The sequence below is a fragment of the Elgaria multicarinata genome, chromosome 1 (genome assembly GCF_023053635.1).
Source record: "Elgaria multicarinata webbii isolate HBS135686 ecotype San Diego chromosome 1, rElgMul1.1.pri, whole genome shotgun sequence".
Classification (NCBI taxonomy): domain Eukaryota; kingdom Metazoa; phylum Chordata; class Lepidosauria; order Squamata; family Anguidae; genus Elgaria; species Elgaria multicarinata.
In genome coordinates, this window is record NC_086171.1 from 8,179,847 (window position 1) to 8,205,794 (window position 25,948).

The window sequence follows — 25,948 nt, forward strand, 5'->3', positions numbered from 1 at the left end:
TCTGGACTTATTTGGTTCAAATCTGGACTTATTGGTTCAAACACTACTAATCTTTATTATTTATTTATTTATTTATTTATTTATTTATTTATATATATATATAGCACCATCAATGTACATGGTGTTGTACAGAGGATGAACTTGGAAGGAAGTTTCAATGATGGAAGTCAGCCATCAGCAAAGGAACCATAGCTGGCACTACTGTGTTCACCATTTCTTCGGTACCAGGTGACTGTTACGTGGAACCATCTCATGGTACTTGACCAGCTAACCGGAGAGTGTCCCAGAGGGCTGAACTGTTGAGTACTCTCTACAGCTGCCAACACAATTGTATGTACCAAGGGTCAAGATGAAGATGTATTGGATGTGATGGAGAGGGAATTTCACCCGGGGCTGCATGCATACAAATGACACCTGCTGAAATTTCCCATTTTCTAGGCAACTGTTAAAGATACAGGAGACATATGGTCACCCCTAGGGTCAAGCATCTTTTACACCAAGAGCCAAATTCAATTTTGGAGAAGTTCTTGGGTGCCAAAAGATACCCAAAATACTACGATGTTTTAGCTTTAAATTATTTGCTGCTAGTTACGAAAGCCTTAGCAGAGGACTTTTTAACGTTTCAGAATGAGAATAAACTGAAAAAAAGGCCAGGAAACCATTCACAAACTGATGATTGGGGAAAGGGTTGGGACAGGAAATGGGGGGAGGCCTTTTGGACGCAGACAAGCTGGAGCGTGTTCAGAGGAGGGCAACCAGGATGATCAGGGGTCTGGAAACAAAGCCCTATGAAGAGAGACTGAAAGAACTGGGCATGTTTAGCCTGGAGAAGAGAAGATTGAGGGGAGACATGAGAGCACTCTTCAAAGACTTAAAAGTTTGTCACACAGAGGAGGGCCAGGATCTCTTCTCGATCCTCCCAGAATGCAGGACACGGAATAACGGGCTCAAGTTAAAGGAAGCCAGATTCCAGCTGGACATCAGGAAAAACTTCCTGACTGTTCGAGCAGTATGACAATGGAACCAGTTACCTAGGGAGGTTGTGGGCTCTCCCACACTAGAGGCCTTCAAGAGGCAGCTGGACAACCCTCTGTCAGGGATGTTTTAGAGTGGATTCCTGCATTGAGCTGGGGGTTGGACTTGATGGCCTTGTAGGCCCCTTCCAACTCTGCTATTCTATGATTCTATGAATCTTGAGGCCTTGGATTGGGACCTCAGGCAGGCTGGATTTGGACCTCTGGGCCTGAGGTTTCCCACACTGATGTAGCCTGATGAAGAGTTCTGCAGAGCTCAAAAGCTTGCACACCTTTCTGTGGAATTTTAGTTGGCTGTATCAACCCATGGTGGATTTGAGTTTATTTTTCTCCATAACTGCTTTTGCTTTTTTATTACTTTGTGTTGTCTCTTCACCATGTTGTGTGTTCCCCATCCTCCGCCTCCTGTCGTTCGCAGTCAAGGGGCTTCAGCTCTCCCCCGTAAAAACCCGCTGCGCCCTCATTCTGACTACCTCAGCAAAATCGGAAACGTGCGTTTGGAGGGGGTAACACCTCCTCCTGCCCCGGCTGAGTGCCTCTTTTGCTGACTCGTCCTCGCTTCTGCAGGGCATCAGCTGAGGGCTCTGCATCACTCTCCCCCCCACCCCTGTCCCGCTTCAGTCGTCCATTTTAAACAGAAGTAGCCCAAGGTGTTTGGCTAATGAATATCTAAATGCTGGTCTGGCTCTGCTTACCCTCGAAGAAAGCCGCGTTTGTCTCCATTACGACATCACCCAGGCTGGGGACATCTTTGCATATGCTGATTTAATCAAAGCTCTGCACAGAATGTAAGCCTATGCGAAAGGGTCTTGTTATTTATTGTTTTACTCTGTACAGCACCATGTACATTGATGGTGCTATATAAATAAATAATAATAATAATAATAATAATAATAACAGCGGGGACATTTTGAGCTGGAGACAAGAGGCCCTTGGTTTCCCCAATCTGCCACCTTTCAGGTGTGCTGGATGACATCTCCCCAAATCTTCAGCCCATTGGTAGTGCTGGCTGGGAATGATGGGAGCTGTAGTCCAACACAGATCCAGAGGCTGGCATGTTGGAGAAGGCTGGTTGGGTGGGTTGGAAGAGAAATGCAGAGGGGGCGGTGCATCAGCAGGGAGGGTTCGAGTTCAAATCCAGACTCCGCCAAGAAGTAACCTTGGTCCAACTGCCTTCTCTTAACCTGACCTCCTTTGCAGGTTGGTTGTGAGAATAAAGTGGCAGGGAGGAGGCACACCATATATGCAGTCCTGAGCTCCTGGTGGTGGTGACAGGTGTGTGTGTGTGTGTAAGGAAGGTTGGGAAAGAGTGAATAATAACTTCACAGCAAGTCGCTTGCAAAGGGTAATTTACAAAGGCTTGGATCCTAAGATAAGGATGTTCATGGAAGAAAAGTATCTTGTTCCCTCTTTCCCCACTGCAGCCCTTGAAAAGCCCCTCTGCTAGGGTGACCATATGGAAAGGAGGACAGGATTCCTGCATCTTTAACAGTCGCACAGAAAAGGGGATTTACACTACTGCTTTAAAGCGCTTTAAAGCACGAAAACATTTTGAAAACTGTATATGCAGTGTGTCCTGGGCCCCAACAGTTGTCAAAACTGTTATAAAGGGCTTTAAAGCACTTTAAAGCAGTAGTGTAGATCCTGCCCAGGTGTCCTTTGTATGCACGCAGCACCTGGTGAAATTCCCTCTTCATCACAACAGTGAAAGCTCCTGCCCTCTTTTGTATCTGGTCACGCTAGCCAGGGCTCCTGGGGCTTTAATTGTGGTGATGAAGAGGGAATTTCACCCGGTGCTGCACGCCTACAAATGACACCAGCTGAAATTCCCTTTTCTATACAACTCTGAAAGACACAGGAGCCCTGTCCTCCTTTCCGTAGGGTCACCCTAAGTAAGGGGTGAAGCACACCTTCTCTCCCTCTGTGTCTTCTCCACTCTAAATCCTCTCTTCCAGGAGCGGCTTTAGAAAGTGTTACGGGGATTAGCGCAGTTACATGTCGTGAGCCTCAGCAGAGAGTCAGCACCTGCTTCTCTGACAGAAAGCGCCTTTGGGGAACGTCCACCTGCTCATCTCTATGGTTGGGAGCGAGGCTGTTGAGTGACACCATGGCAGCTTGACAAGCAAACGTTGGATTAGCTCGGACGTTCCTCAAAGGCCCTCTTTTCAGAGGTGGCTGATGAATGCTAGGGAGGTCGTGGGCTCTCCCACACTAGAGGCCTTCAAGAGGAAGCTGGACAACCCTCTGTCAGGGATGATTTAGGGTGGATTCCTGCCTTAAGCAGGGGGTTGGACTTGATGGCCTTGTAGGCGCCTTCCAACTCTGCTATTCTATGATTCTATGATTCTATAATGCCAGCTCTATGAGCTGACATTTGCAGGTGTGGCGGATCCAGATCAGCCTGAGATTTTGGACCAAGCTCTTGCCCACACCCCCAATTTCTGAACCAGACCACCTTCATTTTGGCTTCCCAGAAATCTGTTAAGGGGTGTAAATGACTTCTCTTAGAGGTTGTATCCTTTACCTGGGCAGTCAACCAAAACCAGGGGATTGTTGGTGAAAGCCGATTACCATAAGGACATCGCAAGAGCCTTGCTGCGTTAGAGCAAAGATCCGCCCAGCCCAGCATACTGCCTCCAAGAGTGGACAGCCAGAGACACTACTGGGAAGTTATGAGAGAGATAACGGGCTGAAGTTAAAGGAAGCCAGATTCCAGCTGGACATCAGGAAAAACTTCCTGACTGTTAGAGCAGTACGACAATGAAATCAGTTACCTAGGGAGGTTGTGGGCTGTCCCACATTAGAGGCCTTCAAGAGGCAGCTGGACAACCATGTGTCAGGGATGCTTTGGGGTGGATTCATGCCTTGAGCAGGGGGTTGGACTTGATGGCCTTGTAGGCCCCTTCCAATTCTACTATTCTATGGTTCTATGATTCTAAAAAATAGCTAGAGATGGGAAGGCCTGAAAACCTCACCACAAAATGGGGAAAAACTGGAAAAATAAACACACACATTTTCTCCCAGTGATTTTTTTTTTTTAAGGAAAAAATAATTTTCATGCTCCCCGCACAACTAGTATGTAGAGCAGGCGGGGGCATTTGTGGCCACCAAGTATTTTGGACTACAATTCCTATCAGCTCTAGCCAGGACAGCCAATGGTGAGGAATCATGGGAGTTGTAGGCTAACACATCTGAAGAGCCACAAGTTGCCTACCCCTGATGTAGAGATATACTGCTCTGGAACATGGAGATACACTGAGCTACCATAGCTACACAGCACTGATGGCTTTACCCTCCCCGAATGTGTCCAAAACCATCTAAGCTAGAGGTCTTAACTGCATCTTGTAGCAGTGAGTTCCACAAAGCCATGATGGAATTTTAAGGCTCCGTTTGCTCCTCCTTTTCTAAAGAATGCCTTTGTTGAAGTCTGCGGCCATGTATTTCATTTCCTAATTGTTTGCAGAGGGAGACTGCAAACAGGTTTAAATAACAGGTTTTCCTCTCCACTTTGCCCCAAGGTCTAAACAACACGCTCTGTTAAATGTGGAGCGCAGACCTGATCCTTTCTTCTTCTTTTCTTAGTATAAGTGTGTGGGTCCCTGATCTGGATTGGGACCACCGCATGCAGGTAGGAGGGTTACACCTTCCCACCCAGCTGCTCCCTGCCGATCCCGGCATGCAGGGGCTAAAGAACACGCCCCTCACTTGGGTCCTGTGGTGGTCTTCTTCTTCTTCTTCTTCTTCTTCTTCTTCTTCTTCTTCTTCTTCTTCTTCTTCTTCTTCTTCTTCTTCTTCTTCTTCTTCTTCTTCTTCCCGTGTGTGTGTGTGTGTGTGTGTGTGTGTGTGTGTGAGAGAGAGAGAGAGAGAGAGATCCCAATGTGGATCAGGGCCCCACACCCTCACACTAAAGTTTTAACATAGCGCGTAGTTTAGCCCTAAGATGGGGACTGCAGGTGTCATTTGTATATATGGGGAACCTGGTGAAGTTTCCTCTTCATCACACCAGTTAAAGCTGCAGGTGCCCTGCCCTCTTTTAAATCTGGTTAGTCTAGTATAGCTCCTGCACCTTTAACTGTTGTGATGAAGAGGGAATTTCACCAGGTTCCCCATATATACAAATGACACCTGCTGAAATTCCCTTTTCTATGCAACTGTTAATGATACAAGAGCCCTGTCCTCTTTTTCATAGGGTCACCCTACTTTCTTAACCATGCTTGGCTTCCCAACTATAGTTTCAGCTCATTCCTCACATGGAGCCCCTCGGTGTCGCTTTCTTACTTAGGAGCACTGACCTAGGCAATGACACTTACTTGGTTCTCCAGAAGTCCTGATCTTGCAGGCTGATGGACTTCTCTTCAAGGCGAGACTCTATATTTACATTATTTTATGTCTCCTGACTGTGACACCGGCTGCGACATTGGACTGGATGAGGGCTAATAAATTCAAACTCAATCCACACAAGACTGAGATGCTGTTAGTGGGAGGTTCTTCTGAATGGATGGAGGGTGATCAAACTGTTCTGGATAAGGTTGCACTCCCCGCAGGGTGACCCTATGGAAAGGAGGACAGGGTTCCTGTATCTTTAACAGTTGTATAGAAGAGGGAACTTGACCCGGTGTCATTTGTACGCATGCGGCACCTGGTGAAATTCCCTCTTCATCACAACAGTTAAAGCTGCAGGAGCCCTGCCCTTTGGAGTTACAGCAGAGGGCACTCCAGATTACAACAGAGAGAGCACTCTGAAAACTATATTGCAACCCTTCAATATACTGGTCACTCCAGTATATTTATTTATTTATTTATTTAATTACATTTATATACTGCCCCACAGCCAAAGCTCTCTGGGCGGTTTACAACATTTAAAAATAGTAAACATTAAAAGTATACAATTTAAAAACACACACACACACACACACACACATAAAAACAGTATAAAAACAACAGTATCCATTTAAAAACAACAATTCTGGGGTCCATTAAAAACAAACTTAACGTTGTTAAATGCTGTTAAAATGCTGTTAAAAATGCCTGGGAGAAGAGAAAAGTCTTGACCTGGCGCCGAAAAGATAACAATGTTGGCGCCAGGCGAGCCTCATCGGGGAGATCATTCCACAGTCGGGAATTCCACCACTGAAAAGGCCCTCTCCCTTGTTGCCATCCTCCGAGCTTCCGTTGGAGTAGGCACTCGGAGGAGGACCTTAGATGTTGAGCGCAGTGTACGGGTAGGTTCATGTCGGGAGAGGCGTTCCATCAGGTATTGTGGTCCCAAGCCATGTAGGGCTTTATAGGTTAAGACCAGCACCTTGAATTGGGCTCGGAAACATATAGGCAGCCAATGCAAGCGGGCCAGAATCGGTGTTACATGCTCAAACCTCCCTGTTCCAGCTATCAATCTGGCCGCCGCATTTTGCACAAGCTGCAGCTTCCGGACCGTCTTCAAAGGCAGCCCCATGTAGAGGGCATTGCAGTAATCTAATTTGGAAGTTACCAGAGTATGGACAACTGAAGCTAGGTTATCCCTGTCCAGATAGGGGCGTAGCTGGGCCACCAACCGAAGTTGGTAGAAAGCACTCCGTGCCACCGAGGCCACCTGAGCCTCAAGTGACAAAGATGGTTCTAGGAGAACCCCCAAGCTACGAACCTGCTCCTTCAGGGGGAGTGCAACCCCATCCAGAACCGGTTGAACACCCCCCATCCGATCAGAGGAACCACCCACCAGCAGCATCTCAGTCTTGTCTGGATTGAGCTTCAGTTTATTAGCCCTCATCCAGTCCATTGTCGCAGCCAAGCACCGGTTCAGCACATCCACAGCCACACCTGATGAGGATGAAAAGGAGCAGTAGAGCTGCGTGTCGTCAGCGTACTGATGACAGCGCACTCCAAAACTCCGGATGACCGCACCCAACGGTTTCATGTACATGTTAAACAGCATGGGGGACAAGACCGATCCCTGCGGAACTCCATACTGAAGACTCCACGGGGCCGAGCAATGTCCCCCAAGCACCACCTTCTGGAGCCGTCCTGCTAAGTAGGAGCGGAACCACTGCAATGCAGTGCCCCCCACTCCCAACTCAGCCAGACGTTCCAGAAGGATACCATGGTCGATGGTATCGAAAGCCGCTGAGAGATCAAGGAGAATCAACAAAGTCACACTCCCCCTGTCCTTCTCCCGACATAGGTCATCATACAGGGCGACCAAGGCTGTTTCCGTGCCAAAGCCGGGCCTGCAGCTTTAACTATTGTGATGAAGAAAGTATTTCACCATGTGCTGCATGCATACAAATGACACTTGCTGAAATGCCCTTTTCTTGACAACTGTTAAAGATAGAGGAGCCCTGTCCTGCTTTTCATATGGTCAACCTAACTCCCCCTGAAAGAGCAGGTTTGTAGCTCGGGGGTTCTCCTAGAACCATCTCTATCACTTGAGGCTCAGGTGGCCTCGGTGGCACGGAGTGCCTTCTACCAACTTCGGTTGGTGGCCCAGCTATGCCCCTATCTGGACAGGGATAACCTGGCTTTAGTCGTCTATGCTCTAGTAACCTCAAGTTAGATTACTGCAATGCCCTCTATGTGGGGCTGCCTTTGAAGATGGTTCAGAAGCTGCAGCTTGTGCAAAATGTGGTGGCCAGATTGATAACTGGGACCAGGAGGTTCGAACATATAAGACCAAGGTGTAGGATCTACACTACTGCTTTAAAATGGTTTATTACAGTAGTGACAACTGTTGGGGCCCAGGACACACACCATATACAGTTTTCAAACCATTTTCAAAGTGTCATATCCTGCTTGGTGTAGATCTGGTCCAAGTCTGGCCTGCTTGCCTGTATGTTTCTGAGCCCGATTCAGGGTGCTGGTTGTAACCTACAAAGCCTTACATGGCCCAGGACCACAACACCTGATGGAACGCCTCTCCCGACACAAACCTCAACCCTACATTCAATATTGAAGGCCCTCCTCTGGGCGCCTACTCTGAGGGAAGCTCAGAGGATGGCAACAAGGGAGAGGGCCTTTTCAGTGGTGGCCCCCCAATTATGGAATGAACTCCCTGATGAGGTTGGCCTGGTGCCAACATTGTTATCTTTTCGGCACCAGGTCAAGACTTTCCTCTTTTCTCAGGCATTTAGCAGCATGTGATGACTTTTAATCAATCCTAAACCTATTTTTAGGCTTGGCTGGCAGCTCAAAGCTGTTTTTAGATGTATGTTGTCTCTATGTATGCTGTCTTTTTAAATGTTTTTATATTTTGTATATCGATTTTTGATGTCTTTAATCTTTTGTAAACCACCCAGAGAGCTTTGGCTATGGGACGGTATATAATAATAATAATAATAATAATAATAATAATAATAATAATAATAATAATTATTCCAGCTGACTGATCATCAAAGCAACCCACGTTTAAAGCCAAACACAACCTCAAACACACACAAAAATCTACTGTGAGTTGCAGGGTAAAAACCAGACTTACCAATACTGGCTTGTTTCATTTCGCCCAACGTCCGGAGAGTGAAGTTTCTGTACCAGGATCCGGATTATACAAATGAAGAGGAAGAAATTTATCTGTGGAGGAGAGAAAGTGGGGGTGGGTGGTGGGTTGGTTGGACAAGGATGGTTTAAATTCCCTTTCTGCCAAGGAGAGACCATAAATGCAATCAAACCGCCCAGGGATAAATTCTGATCCTGGGGTTGCCCATCTCTATCATCTTGTCAAGTAGCGAGGAAGATTTACTACAGTGGTTCTCAACCTTCCTAATGCCGCGACCCTTTAATACAGTTCCTCATGTTGTGGTGACCCCCAACCATAAAATTATTTTCGTTCTTCTCTACACGATGCATTGTCATGGGATGGTTTGCTAATGAAAATAATACATAACAATAGCTTTAATAATACAAAAGATGATACATGACAGTTCAGTCAATACAGTTTCTAAACCATCGGAAATATGTGTTTTCCGATGGTCTTAGGCGACCCCTGTGAAAGGGTCATTCGACCCCCAAAGGGGTCCCGACCCACAGGTTGAGAACCGCTGATTTACTACATCTCAGGGGAACATGCATCAGAAAATGTGTGGTAAAGCAGTCGTGTATATAAGCTTGTAAAGTGACACATTAAGAAGGATTCCACGCCCAGCGCAGCATTTTTCTGGGTCACCTTATTCATTTATTTATTTATTTAAAAAAAGACAACAGAGAAGAGACACACATCCTGGCGAGTGACAAGGTAAAGCATGACAGGACGGCAGCCATCTTGGGCCTGACATCAGCCCACCTGGGACTTTGCGTTATTAACATCCCAAGAATGATGATGTCAAACCCACAGAGCACAGCTATGCACAACGTCGACACCTGGATAGGTAAAGAGGCTTTCCGGTTATTCAGGAGGGACGGAAGTTGGAGGAGACGGTGAGGTGAGGATTACCTCAGGGCATCACTGCGGCCTATTGCTAGTGCCCCAAGCCAATAAATCATGAGGAGACCAGTTGTGAGTGGCTTTTCAATTCACACCCTTGGAGAAGGCTGGAGGGGTCATGATATCTACATCGTTTTCCTAGTCCTTCAAAGAAATTTCATTTTGAAAGCCTCAAAATATTTGTGATCGGCTGAGGCATTTTTTCCTCTAGGCAGTAGATGCAAATGTTTTGAGAATTCTACTATTTTGCAGCATTTGGGCTAGGATGTGAAGGACAGATTGACTTGAGTAAAATCTCACTTTATGGGGGTGTTGATCACCAGGGCGGAAAGGATCCTGAATTCTAGCAGGGCTTATCCTTCACTTCCCCAAATTATGCCACAATCCCAACAATTCTGAGCCGAATTCTGCAAGGTAGGAACAGCACAGGTCTCCCTCTTTGGCTGCACCCAAGGAAAGAGGGTCACATGTGCCTGACCTTCTCATAAGTTCTACCTGCTGTTCTCAGGAGGAGAGAGGGCCCCCATAGGCAGGGTGAGAAAAATTCTAATTTTACTTCAGCTTAAGGGCAATGCAGAAAACAAGCCTGTGTGCACCAGTTGCTGGGGAACATGGGCAGGAAGGTGCTGTTGCACCATGGCCGATGGCTGGTTGGCCACTGTGTGAACAGAGTGCTGGACTAGATGGACCCTTGGTCTGATCCAGCATGGCTCTTCTTATGTTCTTACATTCTTCCTTAACTTTCCCCCTATCCTGTCGTTCATTCACAGTTTTTTAGGTGACCGAGGAAAACTACTACCAACAGGAAACAAAGATGATCTCTGGATAAATAAATAGTAATAGTTCATTTTTAGAAATCACTATTTAATCATGCATTCTTAGCATAGCCAGGAATAAACCAAGTGTGTGTGTGTGTGTGTGTGTATAATGATGTGATATATAAATAAGGAGCTGTGCTTGCACAATTTAGAGAGGGAAGAGTCGATAGTGCCTAGGATCTGTGTGTCTAAGATCAAAGTGGTAATTCAGTATGCATGTGTGGGAGAGAAAGGTACTTATTAATTGTTTAACATGTTAAGGCTGTAAACGATAAATATTTCTATGGGCATGGCTAGACGAGGCGGGTGGAAGGGGGTGATCTTGCAATTTTATGATCACGAGATCGTCCACCTCGTCAACACGTGGCGCGCAACGTCCCGGGAGGAAGAGGACGTCGCGCCCGCCATTTTTTTAAAATTGGAGACGAGCGCATGAGCGCTTGCGCGCAAAATGTAAATGTTTTAAAGAAAACAAAAACCTCTCGCTCCCTCCACCCCACCCCCAATGGGCACAGAGCTCCTGAGGAACTCCGTGCCCCATACGTGGCTCCTAGCTCCTCGCGGTTATTTACGAGGAGCAGGGACAAAACTGTGAAGGTGGGCCACACGTCCTGTGGTCTCAGGATCATCTCGAGATCGCAGGAAAAACAGAAATTAGTGGGTAGGGCAATATCCCAGGGAAAGGGAGGGACCGTCCCTCCCTGCTCCCAGGATCCCCGGGCGTCCGCCCTGTCTAGACATACCCTATGTGTTTCCTCTCCCACACCCATACACTTAATTGCCCCTTTAGTCCATATAAAACATATTTGGGGCCCCAAATGTCTCCCACCAAGCCATTCCGGGACCAGACGATATGCTCCCTGATGCCAGCCTGCCTTGGCCTAAGCACTCCGGCCAGCACTGCAGTTGGGGCCATTTCACCTGCACGGCATCCTCCCCAATGGGGGAAGGCAAATCCTTTCTGTTGCCTCTGTTGGGATGCAGCTGCACTGCTACGCCCATGCTGAGTCCTCTCCCATGGTGTGTGTGTGTGTGTGTGTGTGTGTGGGAGAGCGCTTCCGCCACAGCCATGGCCAGGATGTGGCTTTGGTGTGCCCATGCTTTCCCTGATTGGCGAAGGCTGACATGCACTGAAGTTACCCTGACTGAGGCGTGGGAGGGAGGAGCAATTATCCAGCCCACACTTCAGTTGGGACAACTTCCTTTGCCCCGTGCTTCTCCTGATGGCGGGGACTCAGCAGGAGAAAGCACTTAGCGCTCTGCTTGCTTGCCAAATTGGGAGGCCGAGTGGTACGCTAAATAAGGGGAATCCCCCCTTTGATCTCTGACCCAGGGGGCGGAGCTTGGAGATGGGAAGGATGCCACAGAAGAAGCCATCACCCTTGTAGGCCAGATGGAGAACCTCCATGGGGTGGATTAGTCAAGCAGGTTGGAGGTTCCCCACCCCTGATTTCTGCGACGGGAAAGCCACCACTGACATTTCTAAGTCAAGCATACGTTCTACATGGAACAGGACAGCCGCAGTGCTTGACATTGTTCCAGACAGTGACATCGTCATTGGTCACCATGTAGGAGGGACGGAGCTAATAGCTGAAAGTGAGTTATAGCTGAACCATAGGCTGCCAGAAAAGTTATCTACTGGACTGTCAGAACTTGCAATGGTATTTCGACATAGGTTTGTCAGCTATGAACTGGACTTGTGAAGGATGTGAATTAGAACAGATATAGTAATTCCACTTCCATTCTCGGTAAGCAAGCAAGCACATGTCTAGCACACTCCTTTCTAGACACCATTAACAAAATATTGGCTGTTATTTCTGTTTTTCGCCACAAGACTCAGAAGCCGGTGCAGCAATGCACAGAAGGTTAGCTAAGGAAGGCTTTTATAGCTGGTGAAAAAGGCAGATACATTACCAATATAGAAACCAAAATGGGAGTCTTGATGATCCACCAGTAGTGAGATTCGATTAAATCCCAGCAACTGCAAAGAAATAATCCTAGATTATTCTTCTTACAACAGAGGAAGTGGTAATACTGAGGAAGGGAATGATATACCTAAAATCCAGACCATCTAAAAATGGGAAAACCCACCCCCCACCCCGATTTCTTGCAGAGGATTTTCAGGTACACTTAGTTCATGAGGAGAAACAGTACTTATAGACCTATGTAGAGTGGTTGCCTTATACCTAGTCAGAAGTCAAGCCTATCTAGCTCAGTATTGTTTATACCATGGGTGGGGAACCTATTCTGGCCTCAGGTCTGAATTATATTTTGAAGAAGCTCTCAGCGGCCTTAATCCAGTGGTAGGCAGGGCTATAGGCAAAAATGGATGGGGCAAAAAAAAAAAAAAAATCCACCCCAGTGCAAAATTCCATTGTTACCAATTTATAGACATGAGCAGCTGATCGGCGAGAACAGCTTTCCCCTGCTAGGCAGTGAGAAAGGCAGCTGATTGGAGAGAAGAGCTTTCCCTTGCTAAGCGCTGAGAAAGGCAGCTGATCGGAGAGAAGAGCTTTCCCTTGCTAAGCGCTGAGAAAGGCAGCTGATTGGAGAGCAGGGGATTCCCCTGCTAAGCACTGAGAAAGGCAGCTGATCGGAGAGAAGAACTTTCCCCTGCTAAGTGCTGAGAACGGCAGCTGATCGGAGAGCAGTGGATTCCCCTGCAAAGCACTGAGAAAGGCAGCTGATCGGAGAGAAGAGCTTTGCCCTGCTAAGCACTGAGAAAGGCAGCTGATCAGAGAGAAGAGCTTTCCCTTGCTAAGCGCTGAGAAAGGCAGCTGATCAGAGAGCAGTGGATTCCCCTGCTAAGCACTGAGAAAGGCAGCTGATCGGAGAGAAGAGCTTTGCCTTGCTAAGCACTGAGAAAGGCAGCTGATCAGAGAGAAGAGCTTTGCCCTGCTAAGCACTGAGAAAGGCAGCTGATCGGAGAGAAGAGCTTTCCCTTGCTAAGCGCTGAGAAAGGCAGCTGATCGGAGAGCAGGGGATTCCCCTGCTAAGTACTGAGAAAGGCAGCTGATCGGAGAGAAGAGCTTTCCCTTGCTAAGCACTGAGAAAGGCAGCTGATCGGAGAGAAGAGCTGTTCTCTCTGTGACAGAGGAAGTGGGACCAGGGGAAGAAACTGCTGGCTTGGATGGGGAAGCCCTTCAGGCCTTATCAGGCCGGTGGCCAGAGGTTTCCCATCCCTGGTCTATACTACCCGGCAACTGCTCTTCAGTGGTCTTTTCCAGACCTACTTGGAGGAGCCTGGGATTCAGCCCGTTTTAACACTGAGCTATGGACCTCCTTGAGTAGTGGGTGGGCATGCTATCATTCAAGGGTGCTTGTTCACTATTTTGGATCATCTCCTTGTGGAGCTCCTGAGAAGCCTCTGAGTACTGAAAACCAGTGATGTAACAGTAGTAGTAGCAGGGGGCGGGCGGGGGGGGGGGAAAATCCTACCTCCTGGCATTCCCCCCCCTTTTAATTTCTGAAAAGAGCAAGCAGCGAACCACTTACCCGACATCATCATAGTAGATCCTAGCGAGGGTCCAGGCAGAGATAAACACCATTGGTGCACCTGCCAATAGAGGATTGGGCTTCGATTATATTTTAAAACTGTATACTGCAAGAAGCCTGTTCAAAGCAGATCAGGAGGAGAAAGTGCAATATGGTGAGGTACATCGGTATCACACACACACAAGCAAAAGATAGGGAAGCACATCCACCCATAGCAGTTGCTACAGAATTTCGCGGAGGTCTAGTTTTGATGGGGAAGTGCAGATCCACCTGCAAATTCAGGATTAGCCTTCCTCGAGGCACAAGTGGTGGCTAGGACAGCTCTGGTTAATGCTGTTGCCCTCTGCCTGTTTTATTTTTCTGGCTTCATGCTATTTATTTCTTTTCTCGTTTTCTGCTCTCTGTTCTTACCTCCTCCTATCCGTATCTCATGGCTCGTTCTCATTTCGTTTCTCCTAATTTAGCTCCTATTCGGTGTCTCCCCTTCTTCTCAGCTGCCTTTTTCTTGTTCCATATGGAAATGTGGGTCTATTGCTTCTAAGGCTGTTGTCATTCATGACTTATTCATCTCTAGGTCTCTTTGGCCTTAGCTAGACCTACCTGATAATCCAGGATGGAGGAGGGAAGATCTTGCATTGCAAGTAACGTGAGATCCCTCCTCCGTTTACACGCGAGGCACGACGACCTCAGGACGAGAGGTGTCGCGCCCCCCATTTTTTATTTTTAAAGGAGAAGCAGCCCACGAACGCTCGTGCACTTAAGGTAGGTCTTTTTAAAAAATAAACTTAATTTCCCTGTTCCCCTCACCCTACCCCCGATGGGTGCAGCTCCCGGCTCCGTGCGAGGAATCGCGCGAGCTGGGTCAAACCACGGCAACGGGCCAAATATTCCGCGGTCTCGGGCTCAGCCTGAGACTGTGGAGAAAGCGGGCCCAAAGTGGAGGGCTATATCCCGGGACAAGGGAGGGATGATCCCTCCCTGATCCCAGGATCCCCTGTGCGTCATGTGGACACACAGGGACGATCCCGGAGTTCGCCCCGTGATAAAGCCTGGTCTAGCTAAGGCCTTTACCTCCTCACTCTTACTGAAACCTGGCTTCCTGCCCATGATACCGCCATCTCTGCTGCCCTCTCTCTTAGAGGACTCTCTTTTTCTCACACTAGTCGCTCAGAGGGTTGTGGGGGGTGCCATGGGTCTTCTATTATCTAGCTCGTGCCAGTGCCAGCCTCTTTCTATTCCACCTTCACATTGCTTTTCTTCTTTTGAGGTACACGTGGTGAGGCTTTTCGTTCCACCACGGCTGCAGATTGCAGTTGTGTATCGCCTTCCAGGCTCGTTCTCCAAATGTATCTCTGATTTTGATTCATGGCTGTCCTTTTTCCCCCTCTGATAATTCTCCTACCCTTATCTTGGGTGATTTAAATATTCATGTGGATGACCCTCAAGACTCTGCAGCTTTACCTTTTCTCTCGCTATCCCCCTCTTTTGATCTTAAGCTTTGGTCTGATTCACCCACACATTCCCTCGGACACTCTGGATCTTGTCTTCACTAGAAATTGCTCTATCTTGGACCTGTCTGCTGCTGACTTTCCTTTGTCAGATCACCATCTAGCTTCCTTTATAATCATAATCCTCCTTCCTCACATTCTGTTTCTCACTCTTGTTGTGATTTGCAATCTATTAATTATGAGGCTTTTTCTCAGCCTTCAGCCTCCTCTCTTCCGTCTGTCATTTCTGTGGTCTCCGTGAACTCAGCTGTCTTTCTCTTTAATTCTTCTTTATCCTCAACTCTTGACAATTTTGCTCCATCTTTAACACGGGTAGTTCATCCTCTTGGCTCACCTCTTTCATCCGCTATCTTCGTTCTTGTACCCAAGTGGCTGAACGCCTTTGGCGTAGGACCAGGGACTGAGCGGATTTTGTCCATTATGAATTTGTTCTTTCTTCTTTCTCTTCTGCTATTTCCTTGACCAAACAGCAGTATCACTCACTGCTGATCCAGTCGAATTCTATGCATCCTCAGCAGCTCTTTGCATCTTTCAATTCTCTCCCCACCCCCACCCCGTCTGCTAACGACTTCGCCTCTTTCTTCAATACCAAAATCCAAACTATTCGCTCTGATCCTGCCATCTCTGTCCCTCTTCCAGTTCCTGGTCCTCCATTGTCAGTTCCTCCTGCAACTTTCTCTGCATTCTCTTCAGTCTCAGCTGATGAACCATCTAGAATACTGCGCTCTTCGAAGCCTTCCACTTCTTCTTTTGATCCGATCCCTTCTCGCGTCTTGATTAATATTATTCCTGTTATCCTCTCTTCCTTGCTTCATATTATTAATATCTCTTTGTCCTCTGGTTCGTTTCCTTCTGCTTTTAAACATGCTACGTTCTCTCCTATTCTTAAAAAGCCTTCTCTTGATGTGCTTTCTCTTTCTAACTACTGTCCTGTCTCCTTGTTGCCAAGATCCTGGAGCGGGTGGTTTACTCTCGTTGCCTTGATTTTCTTTCTAGTAACTCTGCTCTGAATCTTTTTCAATCTGGCTTTCGTCCTTTGCATTCCACTGAGACAGCCCTTACAAAGAATACCAATGATCTTCTTATTACCAAGTCTAAAGGCCTTTACTCTGTTCTTATTCTCCTGGATCTTACTGCAGCCCAATGACACGGTTGATCATGATCTTCCTTTGGATTCCCTTCGTGACTTTGGATTTTGTGACTCTGCCTATAACTGGTTTGCCTCCTATCTAGTGGGTCATTCATTCAATGTGTTGACTAATGGCCACTTGTCTTCTTACTTTCCCCTTTCAGTTGGGGTTCTACAGGGCTCAGTGCTTGGCCCGTTGTTGTTTTCTTTATATAAGTTCTCCTTGGCTAATCTTATTTGATCTCATGGCCTCCAATATCACTTGTATGCTGATGATGCATAATTATATATTTCATCTCCAGAACTTTCTCCTGATGTTCAAGATTGTATCTCAGCAGGTCTTTCAGATATCTCAGCTTGGTTGCTTCGTCGTCGTTTGAAACTTAATATGGCAAGGACAGAATTGCTTGTTTTTCCTCCCAAACCTTCTCCCTGTCTTTCATTCTCTATTACTGTCAATAATGTTACACTTACTCCAGTTGAGGAAGCTCATAGTCTTGGTTTTATGTTTGACTCCTCGCTCTCCTTTAGTCCTCATATTGAGGCAGTAGCTAAGTCCTGCCATTTTTTTCTTATATAATATTGCCAGGATCTGTTCCTTTTTGTCTGACTCTTCTGCCTAGACTCTTGTTCATGCTTTGGTTATTTCTTGGCTGGACTATTGTAACCTTCTTCTGACTGGCCTTCCTTCTTCTCCCATCAGTTTGTTGGTTTCTATTCACCACTCTGGTGCTAAGATCATCTTCTTGGCTCATCACTCTGATCACATTACTCCACTTCTGAAATCTCTTCATTGGCTTCCAATTCACCTCAGAATCCAATATAAGCTTCCCCTGTTGACTTTCAAAGCTTGTCACCATCCAGCTCCTTCCTATCTTTCCTGTCTCATCTCACACTATTGCCCTGCTCGTGCTCTTCGCTCATCGACTGCTATGTTTCTTACCTGCCCAAGGGTCTCTACTTCTCTTGCTCGGCTTCATCCATTTTCTCTCGCTGCCCCTTAGGGCTGAAATTCTCTTCCACAGCATTTGCGGATCATGAGTTCAGTTACTGTTTTTAAAGCTCAGTTGAAAACTTTTCTTTTTTCTACAGCTTTTAGAACTTGACTCTGTTCTTACTTTCACACTGTTAGTTTTATTGTCCCCTGTACCTATCTGGTGAGTTCTCTTCCCTTTCTTATTGTTTTATTATGATTTGATTAGAATGTAAGCCTCTGTGGCAGGGTGTTGCTGTTTTATTCTTTTACTATGTACAGCACCATGTACATTCATGGTGCTATATAACTAAAGTAATAATAATAATTTCCGAATTGCGATTCCAGGAGGCCAAGGTTCTAAAATGTTCCCCATAAAAACACAACGCTCAAGGAGATTACATACCCCAGCCAATCAGGATGTACCACCAGAAGTACTTCTTCTCCGAAAAGAAGGAGATGACCAGAAGCGTGTGAAGGTACAAGCCTTCAACCAGGAGCCAAAAGAAGTTGGCCATGATGCAGTACTGGAAGAAGACCATGGCCGCCTTGCAGCCCACCTGAAAGACAACGTGGGAAGACGTTTTTACTGAGAGGCTGAGATGGAAAGATCTATTTGGTATTTATTCATTTTTTTTAGTATTTCTTCACCACTCTGGGCACTGTAAACTGGGTTTGCATTCAGTTAGTCTTACATAGAGTAGACCCATTGAAATGAATGAGACTGAAATTAGACCAATATTGTGTACAACCCAATAAAAAGAACGTAATAACGATAAATAAGCAGAGCAAAGATCACATCACTTGATAGCACTCTTCAAATACTTAAAAGGTTGTCACACAGAGGAGGGCCAGGATCTCTTCTCGATCCTCCCAGAGTGCAGGACACGGAATAACGGGCTCAAGTTAAAGGAAGCCAGATTCCAGCTGGACATCAGGAAAAGCTTCCTGACTGTTAGAGCAGTACGACAATGGAATCAGTTACCTAGGGAGGTTGTGGGCTCTCCCACCCTAGAGGCCTTCAAGAGGCAGCTGGACAACCATCTGTCAGGGATGCTTTAAGGTGGATTCCTGCATTGAGCTGGGGGTTGGACTCGATGGCCTTATAGTCCCCTTCCAACTCTACTATTCTATGATTCTATGACATTTTTTGAATACCTCTGGGAAGCAAATTGAAAAGAAGTTAAAAACCTCCATATCTGCATGATTTGAAAAACAAAACAAAACCCCCAACCCTGATGATGGCATACTAACGTCACTGAACTAATAACAAAGAAATCTCAGCACGATCTGATCACGGTTCCCCAGTCGGACATTATAGGGAACTGTGGTTTAAGCAATCAGGAAATCTTCACACAAGGGGAAGAAGGGAGGGAGGGGTGAGGAGGGAACACAGTGGTGCACGGTTTTAATTTGATCCAATAAACTGAGCGCGGGGAAACTCTTTCACCCTGAGGGCGGGGTGAAAGGCCCGTGGGAGCTGCATTCCTGTGATGGACAGGGACAAAGGCAAAAGGGAAGGGCCAAAAATAGAAGAACCGCCACCGCCTGGCATGTTCTAGCTTAAAGCTTTTATTGCTAGTAGCTAAGTCTTACAAGAGCATTTCAACGTTTTAGAGCGGTAAAGCAGCAGTTTCTGCAGCTGAAACTCCCCACACGGTCTGAGTTCGATCCCAGCGGAAGCTGGTTCTCAGGCAGCTGGCTCAGGTTGACTCAGCCTTCCATCCTCCCGTGGTCGGTAAAATGAGTAATCAGTTAGCTGGGGGAAAGGTAATAATGGCCGGGGAAGGCAACGGCAAACCACCCCGCTATAAGGCCTGCCAAGAAAATGTCAGGGAAATCTGGCATCCCTCCAAGAGTCAGTAATGACTCAGTGCTTGCACGAGAGGTTCCTTTCCTTTCCTTCCACACACAAAAGCTGGGAAACTAGCCAACGATTGGTGGGCAGGAGCAGGTGGGCGGGGCCAGGAAAAGGGGTGTGGTCACCCAGGGAAAGGACCTTGATGGGATCCCTGGCAGGTCAGATTAGGCCCCGTGGCCTTAGGTTTTCCACCCTTGCAACAAACCATGATTTCATCAGGCTGAGATTGTTATATCAGAAGAAGGCCAATGAACGGAATAGGTAAACGCCAAACACTAGCCTTGGAGAAGACTAGATATGGAAACGCAGGGTGGGCCTGTTCAGGCAACACACCAAGCCATGGTTAGGCTGCTAATTCTTCTGCAGCAAATGGTTAGTGAGCGTGTTTAAACCGTAGTTATGTTGCCACCATAGTTAGGAATGGTTCACATGACACACTATGCCATAATGTTTAGCTCAAAATGCTTAACCACTGTGGCTTAGTGTGTCGTCTCAACAGGGTGGATGATTCCAGTGGAGGCTGGTGGCTCCAATGTCAGTGGGGCGGTGAATCCACTCTGAGGTTCAGTCAGAACCAGACAGAACTCTAAAGGAGCTATCTAAGAACATAAGAACACAAGAAGAGCCCTGATGGATCAGACTGAGGATCCATCTAGTCCAGCACTCTGTTCACATAGTGGCCAACCAGCTGTCGACCAGGGACCGACAAAGCAGGACATGGTGCAACAGCACCCTCCCACCAACGTTCCCCAGCAACTGGTGCACACAGGCTTACTGCCACGAATACTGGAGGTAGCACACAACCATCAGGGCTAGCAGCCATTGATAGCCTTCTTCTCCAGGAATCTATCCCACCCTTTTTTAAAGCCATCCAAATTGGTGGCCATCACCACATCTTGTGGTAGTGAGTTCCATCATTTAACTATGCACTGTGTGAATCATAGAATCATAGAATAGCAGAGTTGGAAGGGGCCAACAAGGCCAACCCCCTGCTCAATGCAGGAATCCACCCTAAAGCATTCCCGACAGATGCTTTAGGGTGGACAGAAGTCCTTCCTTCTATCTGCCCTGAATCTCCCACCCATCAGCTTCATGGGATGAGCCCATGGGGTTCTAGTATTTTGAGAACAGGAGAAAAATGTCTCCCTCTCCACATTCTCCACACGAGGAATAACTCTGTACACCTCTCTCATGTCTCCCCTTAGTCTCCTTTTTTTCCAGGTTAAACAAGCACAGTTGTTAGAACCTTCCCGCATAGGGGAGATGCTGCAGCCAGTTGCCCTTTTCTGCACTGAACCCAAGTTTAGCTGCTTTAGAGTTCTGACTGTCCCTGACTGAAACCCGGGGCAGATTCACCACCCCACTTACATTGGAGCCACCAGCCTTATATGGTATCTTTGTGGATATCAGCGCTGGAAGCAGTCCTCAGAGCGTTTGCCATTTGAACTGCAGTAAACACAGCCCACCAAAGAATAACACATTTAATGTATCCTAAGCTTTTATTTATTTATTTATTTATTTATTTATTTATTTAGAATATTTATATACTATTCCCCATTGAAAAATTTCGGAGCGGTGTACAAGGTAAAATGAAAATAAAAACAGAATAAAAACAGTTAAAACAAAATTTTAAAGAAGCAATAACAGTAATCCAAGGCTGCATATTAAAGAAAGACTTCTTGGAATAAAGATGTTTTCAGGAGGCGCCGAAAGGAGTACAAGGTTGGTGCCTGCCTGACCTCCAGAGGCAGGGAATTCCACAGGAGCGGGGCCACCACGCTGAAGGCTCTTCCCCCGGTGGATTCCAATCGGAGGATGGATCTATGTGGGACCACCAGGAGCAGGCCCTCGGATGACCTCAGTGACCAGGCAGGTTGGTAGGGGAGAAGGCGCTCTCTCAGGTATCCTGGTCCCAAGTTGTTTAGGGCTTTGTACACAAGTACAAGAACCTTAAACCTGGCCCGGTAGCGAATAGGCAGCCAGTGCAGTTCCCTCAGCAGAGGAGTTCCATGCTGGAAAGGGGCAGCTCCAGACAACAGCCGAGCTGCAGCATTCTGCACTAGCTCCAGCTTCCGGAGCAGCTTCAAGGGCAGCCCCACATAGAGCGCGTTGCAGTAATCCAATCTTGAGGTTACCAATGCCTGTACCACCGTGGTCAAGCTAGGACCCGCTCGGTCAGATGCATGCATGAACTGTTATTCTCAGTTTGCAGATTTCACAAACAGGAAAGGAATTGTATACACTGGGGCTAAAAGGCCACACAATGTGAGAGGCAGCTACAGGTCTGTCCAGCCCAAATGTTTACAAGATAAGAACAGAGTGGAGGAGCCGTTCCTAATAAAGCCAAAATCTTCAGTGTTCCATTTGCGGTAAACAAGCCAGAGATAAAAGAACACAGATATGTTTGCAAGACAAAATATATCAGCATAAGCAACATTAACTCAACTATAGAACTATACAAAACAAGATATGCTAAATGAGCACCTTGAGACCGGTGGCCTTGCTGGACCGACCTGATAATCCGGTGGGGAGGAGGGGCAAGGCTGCGCTGCAGCTGGCGTGGGCCGTCGCCCCTAGCTAGACATAACACGCGACGGGGTAAAGGAAAGCCCCGTCGCGTCCTCCATTTTTTTAAAATTAAAGGGCCATGCGCACAGGAGCGTAACAACGAGAAGGTAGGTATTTTTTTTTAAAAAAAAACCAGTTCGCCACTCCCCCTGCCCCTGATTTCCACCCCCACAATGTCTGACACCCCCCCGCTCGTCCCCCACTCTCCTGTCCACTCGCTCGCCCGTCCGCTCGCTTGCCATGTCCACCCCCCCGCTCGCCATGTCCGATGCCCCTCCGCCCCCCGCCCGTGATCTCCCCCCCAGCCTGATTGGCACGGCTTCTCCCGGCTACTCGCAAGTAAGCGAGCAGCCGGGAAAAGCCACGGAACTAGCTAGACCTTCCGCAGCCCCAGGCTCAGCCCGAGGCTGTGGAAAAACCGGGCCACAAGCGGATCCGGTTATCCCGGGTCAAGGGAGGGTTTAGCCCGGCCTGACCCCGGGATCCCCTGTGCGTCATTTGCACGCACCGGGCTAAACCCTCGTCTAGCAACGGCCCAACCTTCCAACATCAGATAGATAGTTGCGTCCAAGTTCTCGTTGCTACTGAGAAGTATTTGCTCACAACAAACGTTACTGATGGAATTTGAACTAACAACAGATATTTAGCATCAAAATGTGGCTGATCTATCTGGTGAAATTGCCAATACAAGGGAATCTGGCTGCCCAGATTCAATGTAGAAATTGCAAAACTAGATCTTATCCCACAGATTCCATCTCTTGGTTATTACATGGACAAATCCTCAACATCGGGGGGTCCACCATCATATTTCCCCCCAAAGCATCAGTAAACCACACTTCTGAGCTTGCAGTGCAATTCCCGGGGGAACGATGACGACAACAACGACAGAAGCATTGGGGAAATGCATCCACTCAAAAAAGGTGCAGGGGGAAAGGCGGCGATTTGAAAAATTTGCACAGACATGCTTGAACCAGTGGGAGAAAAATGCATACATTTCCAAAATGCGCACCACTGATGCACATGTTTAGAAAAATGCACACCGACACACACATGTGTTTTTGTGTGAAAAATAACTGTTCCCCCAAAAGGTGACAATCTGATATGGACAAGAAGCATAGAATCATAGAATAGCAGAGTTGGAAGGGGCCTATAAGGCCATCGAGTCCAACCCCTTGCTCAATGCAGGAATCCACCCTAAAGCATCCCTGACAGAGGGTTGTCCAGCTGCCTCTTGAAGGCCTCTAGTGTGGGAGAGCCCACAACCTCCCTAGGTAACTGGTTCCATTGTCGTACTGCTCTAACAGTCAGAAAATTTTTCCTGATGTCCAGCTGGAATCTGGCTTCCTTTAACTTGAGCCCGTTATTCCATGTCCTGCACTCTGGGAGGATCGAGAAGAGATCCTGGCCCTCCTCTGTGGGACAACCTTTTAAGTATATGAAGAGTGCTATCATGTCTCCCCTCAATCTTCTCTTCTCCAGGCTAAACATGCCCAGTTCTTTCAGTCTCTCTTCATTGGACTTTGTTTCCAGACCCCTGATCATCGTGGTTGCCCTCCTCTGAACACGCTCCAGCTTGTCTGCATCCTTCTTGAATCAGAATGAGCTCTGGATTTTGAGAACTATGACCTGCTGAAGTTATTATTATTATTATTATTATTATTATTATTATTATTATTATTTATTTATTTATTTATTTATTTATTTATATAGCACCATCAATGTACATGGGTGCTGTACAGAGTAAAACAGTAAATAGCAAGGCCCTGCCGCATAGGCTTACAATCTAATAAAATCATAGTAAAACAATAAGGAGGGGAAGAGAATGCCAACAGGCACAGGGTAGGGTAAGCAGGTACAGGGTAGGGTAAAACTAACAGTATAAGTTTTGTTCATTTGTACATCTCTACCCTTCCCTTACTTGTCCCAATTTTTAGCATTTCTCTGTTACCCTTTTACTCCTTTTCCATTGCTGTCTCACCGCTCTACTGATATTGGACTTCTTTTTCTCTCTGTTTTGGAGCCTGAGTTACTGTGTAAAGACCCACGTACATGGATGGCGCTATTCATAGTAACAACAACGACATTACTAAATCCCTTGAAGGTCCTAATGTGCAGTGCCTTTGAATGGCCAAGAGAATCTGAAAGGCAGAAAAAGGTCTAGATACCTTGCCCTGGGAGAGGAAGGTCCTTCCTTACCCTCTGCAGTTTTCAGAACCCTGCAGACCATGAGTGAGCAAAAGCAGAGGAAAACTGTCCATTCGACAGAAGGCGAAGACGTAGGGAGCCAGCAGAAGGTCAAAATACAGGCTTGGAGCAAGCAGGCAGGAGCTGTTCAACTGAAATCAAACCGAGCCGCTCGCAGTGAGCAGTTGGCTCAAAGCACTCATGTGCCAACTCAACCGGGTTTGTCAGATGGCACTGAAACAGCACTGGAGGCAGGGCAAGGTGAGGGCATTTGAGGACAGACATTGGCTAGGAGGAAATGCTTCCGGGTTGGTTTGGTGGCGCTCATGACATTAGCTTGCCTTCGGAACACAGTAGGCTGGTGTGATGTAACCTCTATTTCCCCCATGTCCTTTAATCACCGTAAGAACATCAGAAGAGCCCTGAAGGATCAGACAATGGTCCATCTTTGTCCAGCATTCTGTTGACACATTGGTCAACCAGCTGCCCAGGTGAAACCCACAAGCTGGGCTTGAATGCAGGACCCTCCCACCCATGTTCCCCAGCAACTGGTGTACGTAGGCACACCGTCTCTGATACTGGAGGTAGCACATAGCCATCATTGATGGCCTTCTCCTCCACGGATTTATCCAATCCCATTTTAATCCCCCCAATTGCTGGCTATTACTACATCTTGCTGTCACCACCAGCTCTTTTTTTCCTCATATGATTAATTCTAGTCTTAAGGCTTACATAGTAAATTGCTTGTTTGAGCTCTGGATTTATAATCCTAGAATGTTCCAAGTTGGAAGGGCTTCCGGAAATCATCTAGTCGAACCTTCTGCTCAGTGCAGGATCTGCAATGAAAGATGCAGCTGCAGCATCCCTGACAGATGACTGCCCAGCCTTTGCTGGAACACGTCCAGCGAAGGACAGCCTCTCGCCTCCCTGGGCAGCTTGCTCCACTGGTGAACAGCTTGGTGAACACTAGGACATTTCCCCTAATGTCAAACTGTTAGCTGCCCCCACCCCTGCAATTTCCATCCTGTTTCTAGTCCTGGCTTCTGGAGCAACGGAGAACGTGTACAACTGCCCCCAAAGTGCAATGTACCAAAAAACCCGCTCTGTTCATGAGACTTTGAAAGCTTCGTGCAAACGCTACCTTTAGATGAGAACCGTTGCTGCAAAAGTCATCTTGGCTCGTATCTGAAGTCTACAGACCTCAAAACTGCCATAGCAGATGCAAAGCAACGTCTTCTATAGCAAAGGTGGTGAACCTTGGGCCTAGGGGCAAAATGCGGCCACCCTAGGTTTCCCCACATGGTGACACCCCCTTCCCCTGGCCCTGCCCCTTCCTCTTTGACTCCAAACACCAATCATTGGGTGATTTCCCATTTTTTGTGCAACCTCCTCACCCATTCTAAAAGGCTGAGGTGCCTTTCCTAAGGCTTAGTTATTGGGAGTAAGAGCCTTAAGCTAAAATATACTGATATTTTTGGGGGTGGTTTTGGCCCCACCCCTTTTGCCCTCGACATTGCCCTTCACTGGAATATGGCCCCCAAAATTGGAGCTGGCCCTCGGGCTGAACGAGGTTCAATGAGCCTGTTCTACAGTGTATGGTTGAGAAAAATTGAGAGCTGTCCTACGGTAGAATGCAGAGATCAGTTATAGAATCACAAACAGACCCTTCCAGTTCTCTTGACTGTCACTTGCAGGGATTGAATCTGTGACTTTCTCCAGGTAATGCAGACGTGCTCCCTCTGAGCGATGCTCCCCTTCTATTCCCACACAAAGTAAGAGGTACTTATTTATTTAAGAACCTAAGAAGAGCCCTGCTGGATCAGACCAAAGGTCCATCTAGTCCAGCACTCTGTTCACACAGTGGCCAACCAGCCATCGGCTAGGGATGAACAAGCAGGACATGGTGCAACAGCACCCTCCCGCCCATGTTCCCCTGTAACTGGTGTATATAGGCTTACTGCTTCTGAT

The 25,948-nt window shown here is 47.2% G+C and overlaps 1 protein-coding gene across 1 annotated transcript in view; it reads right to left on the reverse strand.

Annotated features, from left to right (window-relative positions):
* The window catches only part of VIPR1 (vasoactive intestinal peptide receptor 1), a 49,796-nt gene that overhangs the window by 7,474 nt on the left and 16,374 nt on the right, over positions 1-25,948 (reverse strand). The window contains exons 3-6 of the mRNA XM_063116578.1: positions 17,774-17,927; positions 13,758-13,818; positions 12,177-12,243; positions 8,503-8,594 (exon numbers count right to left, since the gene is read on the reverse strand). Of these exons, the coding sequence (XP_062972648.1) occupies positions 8,503-8,594; positions 12,177-12,243; positions 13,758-13,818; positions 17,774-17,927 (374 nt within the window). The remainder of the gene's footprint in view (positions 1-8,502; positions 8,595-12,176; positions 12,244-13,757; positions 13,819-17,773; positions 17,928-25,948) is intronic.